The 5,726-nt window shown below is 47.1% G+C and overlaps 1 protein-coding gene across 1 annotated transcript; it reads right to left on the bottom strand.

Annotated features, from left to right (window-relative positions):
- Positions 1 to 32: 32 nt before the first annotated feature.
- EN2 (engrailed homeobox 2) lies at positions 33 to 5,605 on the bottom strand. The gene is made up of 4 exons (XM_044683881.1): positions 5,561 to 5,605; positions 5,296 to 5,518; positions 4,828 to 5,238; positions 33 to 349 (listed from the first exon to the last, which is right to left on the bottom strand). The coding sequence occupies exons 1-4, from the start codon at positions 5,603 to 5,605 to the stop codon at positions 33 to 35; spliced, it is 996 nt and encodes a 331-aa protein (XP_044539816.1).
- Between the last annotated feature and the right edge of the window lie 121 nt (positions 5,606 to 5,726).

Here is a 5,726-nt window from a genome sequence, read left to right as displayed (position 1 = left end):
CCCCCTTCCCTACTGCCCCCCTCTTCCTTCCGCTACTCGCTGTCCGACTTGCCATCTTTCGCCGTGGTCGAGTGGTTGTACAGTCCCTGCGCCATGAGATGAACAGCTAGCGTATTCTTGTTGCCGGTGGCTTTCTTGATCTTGGCCCGCTTGTTCTGAAACCAGATCTTGATCTGGGACTCGTTGAGACTGAGCTCTTGGGCCAGACTTTGCCTCCGCTGCTCGGTCAAGTACCTGTTTGTCTGAAATTCGGCTTTCAGTCTTTGCAGCTGTTCTGCAGTAAAGGCGGTCCGGGGCCGCTTGTCCTCTTTGTTCGGATTCTTCTTCTTTGGTTTTCGAGACCTAGGACCTGAAGAAGGGGTCCAGGGTGGCAGGGTTGGGGCGGTGACGGGATGTAGGAGTAGGGAAAAGAGAGAGAGAAGCCAATGACCAACTATACCCTATTGCTGAATAATTGAGGGGGTGTTGCAAGTGAGAAAAGAGAAACAAAAATAAGTCATGGACACCAACAGACAAACTAGTCACTTGGCAAATAACAAATTTGGAGAGATGAATTCTAGGGCTTCGGCTTGTTTTTGTGGGGGTGGAACTGAGGAAGAGACTTTGAGGGAATGTGGAAGGAGGAGCAATGAGAGTATGTGGGGGGGGTAGGGATTAGGGATTAGGGTCAGAGGAGGAGAGGGTTCAGAATAGTGGGATCTTTAGATAAAAGTTATACTATTGGAGAATTGTAGAAGAAATCAAAGTTGCACCTTTTCCTAAAGGAAAGAGAGAGGGGGGGGAGGAGAGAGAGAGAGAGAGAGAGAGAGAGAGAGAGAGAGAGAGAGAGAGAGANGAGAGAGAGAGAGAGAGAGAGAGAGAGAGAGAGAGAGAGAGAGAGAGAGAGAGATGAGAACATGGGGTGGGAGTGAGGGAGCTAAGAGAGGAGGGAAGGAGGTCTTAAAGGTAAAGGGAGAATGACTGCCCTAGGGATCTCATGGCCTCTTTGCAAAGAGCAAAAAGGGGTGGTGGATCCCCAGTGAAGGAAAGCATGGAAAAGAAGAGGACCCAGGGCATTTCCTACCTCTAACTAAATACCCTTGCTTCCCCTAGGGAGGCACAATCTGCTCAAGTTCACTGTTTCATTTAATGACCCAAGTAGCAGTGGACTCTGAAGCATTCCAGGGCCTAACAATCCTAATGGTTCCACAATAATTCCCTCCGGAGAGTCTTTCCTGGTCCTGGGGCACCTGAGGTGGGTTGGGATACAAAACAGACCAATTCCCAGCGCCCAGAACAGCCAAGTGTTTCCTTCTTCTCAATGACTCCCTCCCTCTTGGAAAACAAGCTTACCTACAGGTGCTACCTTCCCCACTTTTCTTCTCTCAGACCATTCCAAACTCCTCATGGTTGAGACATCTGAGAGTTCTGAAGGTGATCAACATATGCTCACCACAGCCCAGTCTGTTCTCACCTAATCCCATCACTCTGCTGCTTTCAAACTTCATAAAGTTCTGATTTAGTGAGAGTGGAATGTTTTGGGGGACAGGGGTTCCCATTTGTTTCTTTAAAAGTTTTTGATGTAGGGCAACTTAACTGCAACTAAGAGGGCTCTAAGGCCTCTTACATACATACACAACATACATACATACACAACATGGGGCGGGGGGGGGGGGGAGACATCAAAGGGAGGAGAAAGAAAGAGAAAAAATAGTGAGTGGAGAGAAAGGAAGAAAAAAGTATGGAAGAGGAAAAGGGACTTCTTTTTGGTGACATGTAGTCAAAATGCTTGGATAAAGGAAAACAGGAAAGGGTAGGGAAGAGCCAGAAAATAAGATTTTGGAGAAAACGGTCTTTATGCCAGATTTTATAAATCTCTACATTTGTTTACAAACTTTTAGTGTATGACTAATCCCCTAGAGTTTGGTTAAGCAAGTTTCACTATGCTAGAAAGGAAAAGGGCTTGGGGGAGAACTGAGTTCATTTTCAGTATCTGAGGGAGGACCAGCTTTTGATCCACATTTATTCCCCTCCCCATCTCCTTCCTTCCTAACCCTTACCCCTCCATTGCCTCAGGGCCCCCATTACAGGGCCTTCAGTGAACTGCCTGGGACCGTGTACCTAATAATGTCCCAGTTTTCACAAAGAAATAGGGGCAAATTTTGACCTTGGGTGGAGCTCTCTTTCCAGGGAGGGGAAAACTCTGCACCCCATGGAAATGGGAGGACAGGGTGGGGATAAGAGAAGGGAAGAATGAATATTGGCATGGGAGAAGATGGATGGGTAGACACCAGAGGTCTCAAACTGTCTCTTATTGGGGAAAAAAGCATTTCTAACAGCATAATTAAACTCTTTCTTTATTGCTCTTTGATTCAAGTTAAAGATCAAGGGAAGGGGAGAAGGAAAGGAAGAGGGGAAGAAAGGATGGTGAAAGCAGTTCTGAGTTAAATTCTGGGACCCTTAAAATTTCAAAATCAAGTACACAAAAAAAGGTAATGAATGAAAATTTCTTTGGAATTTAGTCTTGTTTTGCTAAACTTCCCATTTAGGATTTCAGGGTAAGGGTCGGAGGATCTGGATAGAGAAGTGAAAAATAATGGTAGCCAACCCCCACCCCACCTTTTGATCTCAGAAAGTCCATGTGAATGCAGTTTCTCTGTTTTAGGGATTGAGGACAGTTATCTTTCTGCCTTTCTCTCTCCTCTCCTTCATCTCTTAGTCCTTTTACAGGAATCTATACCCAAAAGTTCCGCATATAGGTATAGACAAATCCATCCCCATTGCTATATGCATTTTTAAAAAGAACAATAAAAGAAGAGGCACCCCCTACCCCCAAGCCTAACATCACATCTGATCCCATTTGGAAATCTCCAAGTTCTCTCTACTCATGAAAAGTAACAACGGAATCTTCCTTAAAACGAAGGGTGGAGGGGGAGCTAGGGAAAGAACAAGGATAAAGATAAAAAGAGCAAACTCTTCCCTCGTCAATGTCATATATAGTCATGTTAAATGTAAGCATAGTTGGTTAGGTTTAAAAATGGAGGGTGGCTGTTAATATTGAATTTTCCTGGCGACAATTTTGCTGAACTGTATAGGAAGAATCCTGATTTTTATTTCTTTGGTCTCGGCACAAAGCACAAGCGAGGAGGTTTCTCACCCTGGCCTGTGCCATTGTGAGGATATATGTTAATTAAATATTAACAAAGGAAGGGAGTCGAGAACAATGGAGTAAATTTCAGTTCTGGCTGGTAATATTATTTTATCCTAATTATTCATTTGGGGGGGGGAGGGAAGGGATGTTGAAGAATTCTTTTCAAATGTTGTAAACTCCTACTTAGATAAACTAAATCAGACCTTTCCCCCAAAAAGCAATATAGTTATATAGTATGGGGGTAGCCATTTAACACATCAGGGGATGAATTATTGTTTATGTTGTTTTTAATTCTAAGGTAATTATTATTTACAAATGGAGATGATTTCCTGTGGCTTTTCCCAGATCTGAAACTCTTTCTGAATGCTTAATGATTTTTAGGTTCTTGTGGAATTTTTTGAAGAAAAAAAAAACTTAATCGAAAATAGGTCCTCCAAACTTCCCCATTCTTCCTACTTAACACACATTTATCTCCCTCAATCTTATATATCGCTAGGTAAAACAGTGAAGAAACCTTTTTGGACAGAAGGATCTTTTCTAAAAGACATTAGAAGCTGTGAAATAGTCCCAGAAAGACAGCCACCTGCCCCCAGCTAGCTCTCCCCTTTTTAAATCTGAATGGAAGTTCCCTTTTTCTTTAATCGAAATCCGAGCTTATCCCTATCCCCGAGAAAATAAAAGAGGAGAAAAAGACATCACTTCTGGCCTTTACTACTGCACCCTTTCCTTACACATCCCCACAGGTTCACACTCAGTTCCCACTTGGTCTAGGCCTAAAGAAAGGGTGTATACATAGAGGGTTTCAACAGTTTTCTTGAACTAGTGTTTAATTTTTTTTCCCCTCCCAACCAAACCACCCAATTATTGGATAGAGAACATGGAGGGGATGGGTGAAGAGAGGGAATGCAGATTCTGGAGCTAATCTGAGCTGACTTGGAAGAAGACTGAAAAAATGAGAGTAAGGGAATGGTTGGGAAGGAAAAAAAAAACCTCTTTTATCTGGGTCTCTTCCTTATTTTTCCCTTTCTGTTAATAAATGATCAGAAACATAACCCTTAAATAGATCTTGCTTGCTGGTCCAGGCTTCAAAGAAAAATTATACTGCAAGGACGAAGTCTAGTGGAAGTGATTAGAAAAGGAAGGCCCTTTCAGAATCTCTCCCCCTCTCCCTTTCTCACCCTCGTCTGTATTTACAGTCTCATCCTTCCCTCTCTCGGCCTCGCCACTCCCCGGAAAAGCCCGCCGGAGGGATAAAACCTCCATCCACTCAACGTCCATTTGTGGGTTAAGATCCCCTGGTCCTCTCCTCCTTCCGCTCTTGACTTCGCCTCTAGTTTTCAATTTAGGTCGAGTGTGTGTGCTTTCACCACCACTCCTCCTTCCACACGGCAGCAATTTGGACCCTTTCCTACAGTATCCACCCCTAAACTACCAATCGTTTTTCGAAAGAGCAGCTAGAAGAGACTGAGTGCTGGCCCAGTCATTTGGCTGGTATTAAAGGGAAAGGAAGGGGAGAAGGGAGCCTGGCTAAGAGATGAGGGAGGGAAGAAAAGAGCCTGATGAAGGGTGGAGGGAGGGAGGGAGGGAGTAGAGGCTGAAGAGGGTTGGCTGATTCCAGGGGTTCCAAATTTCCCAGATAGACACCTTGGGGCTCAATGGTAGCAGAAGTGAGATTGGAAAAGAAACGTCGTCTTTACCTGAAGACGGCCTGTCCGAGTATCGGGTGCAGTAAACCCAGGCGGGCCAGAGCATGGGTTGATTGCCGGGGTTGGAACTCGCTTGGGAGCTGTCCGAGTCCGAGCTCACCGACAGATCGCCGCCGCTCAAGCCCCGAGACTTCAGGGCTCCTTCCAATGGTCCCCCTGGCTCGCCTCCCTTCTTGCCCCCGCCTCCATGCAAGGAGAGCGCTTTGGAGCCGCCTTCGCCTTCCCCGGGAGAGCCTCCCCCGCCTCCGGGTAGCTGCCCGCCCGCTCCGGGAGCCGAGGTGGAGCTCCGGTGCTCCCGGCTGGAGAGGAGGAGCCGCTCCGGGCTGCCTCCGCTGCCCCCGCCACTTCCTCCTCCTCCTCCTCCTCCACCGCAGCCGCCGCCTCCTCCTCCTCCCTCTCCTCCTCCTCCTCCTGCACTTCCTCCTCCTTCTTCTCCTCCTCTTCCTCCCCCTCCACTACTGCAGCAGGTCCCTGCTTCCTTTCTTCGGCCGAACTCCGGCCGCAAGATGTTGTCGATGAAAAAGTTAGTAATCCGGTGCGGATGCTGGTGGTTCCCGGGCGCCTGCAAAACCACAGGCAATATCAGAGCCCTCCTCCGGCCAGTGTCTCCATCGCTGGGGCTGCCGCCGCCGCCGCCGCCGCCGCCGCCGCCGCCGCCCGATTCCTGCTGCTGCTGTTGCTGCTGTTGCTGCTGCTGCTGTTGCCTCTGGTCCTCACTCGCTGCCGCCGCCGCCGCCGCTTCGCTGTGGCTCTGCTCATTCTCCTCCATGCTGTACACAACAAATCCCAAAATGTTTCTCTCCGTGTTAAAAAAAAAAAAAAAAAAAAAAAAAAAAAAAAAAAAAGCGACACCCCCACCCCTCCAAAAAAAAAAAAATCCCACCCCTCCC

Source organism: Gracilinanus agilis, unplaced genomic scaffold (assembly GCF_016433145.1).
Source record: "Gracilinanus agilis isolate LMUSP501 unplaced genomic scaffold, AgileGrace unplaced_scaffold37225, whole genome shotgun sequence".
Taxonomy (NCBI): domain Eukaryota; kingdom Metazoa; phylum Chordata; class Mammalia; order Didelphimorphia; family Didelphidae; genus Gracilinanus; species Gracilinanus agilis.
Note: the sequence above shows the minus strand (reverse complement) of the source record. Positions and strands in the feature narration are given on the sequence as shown.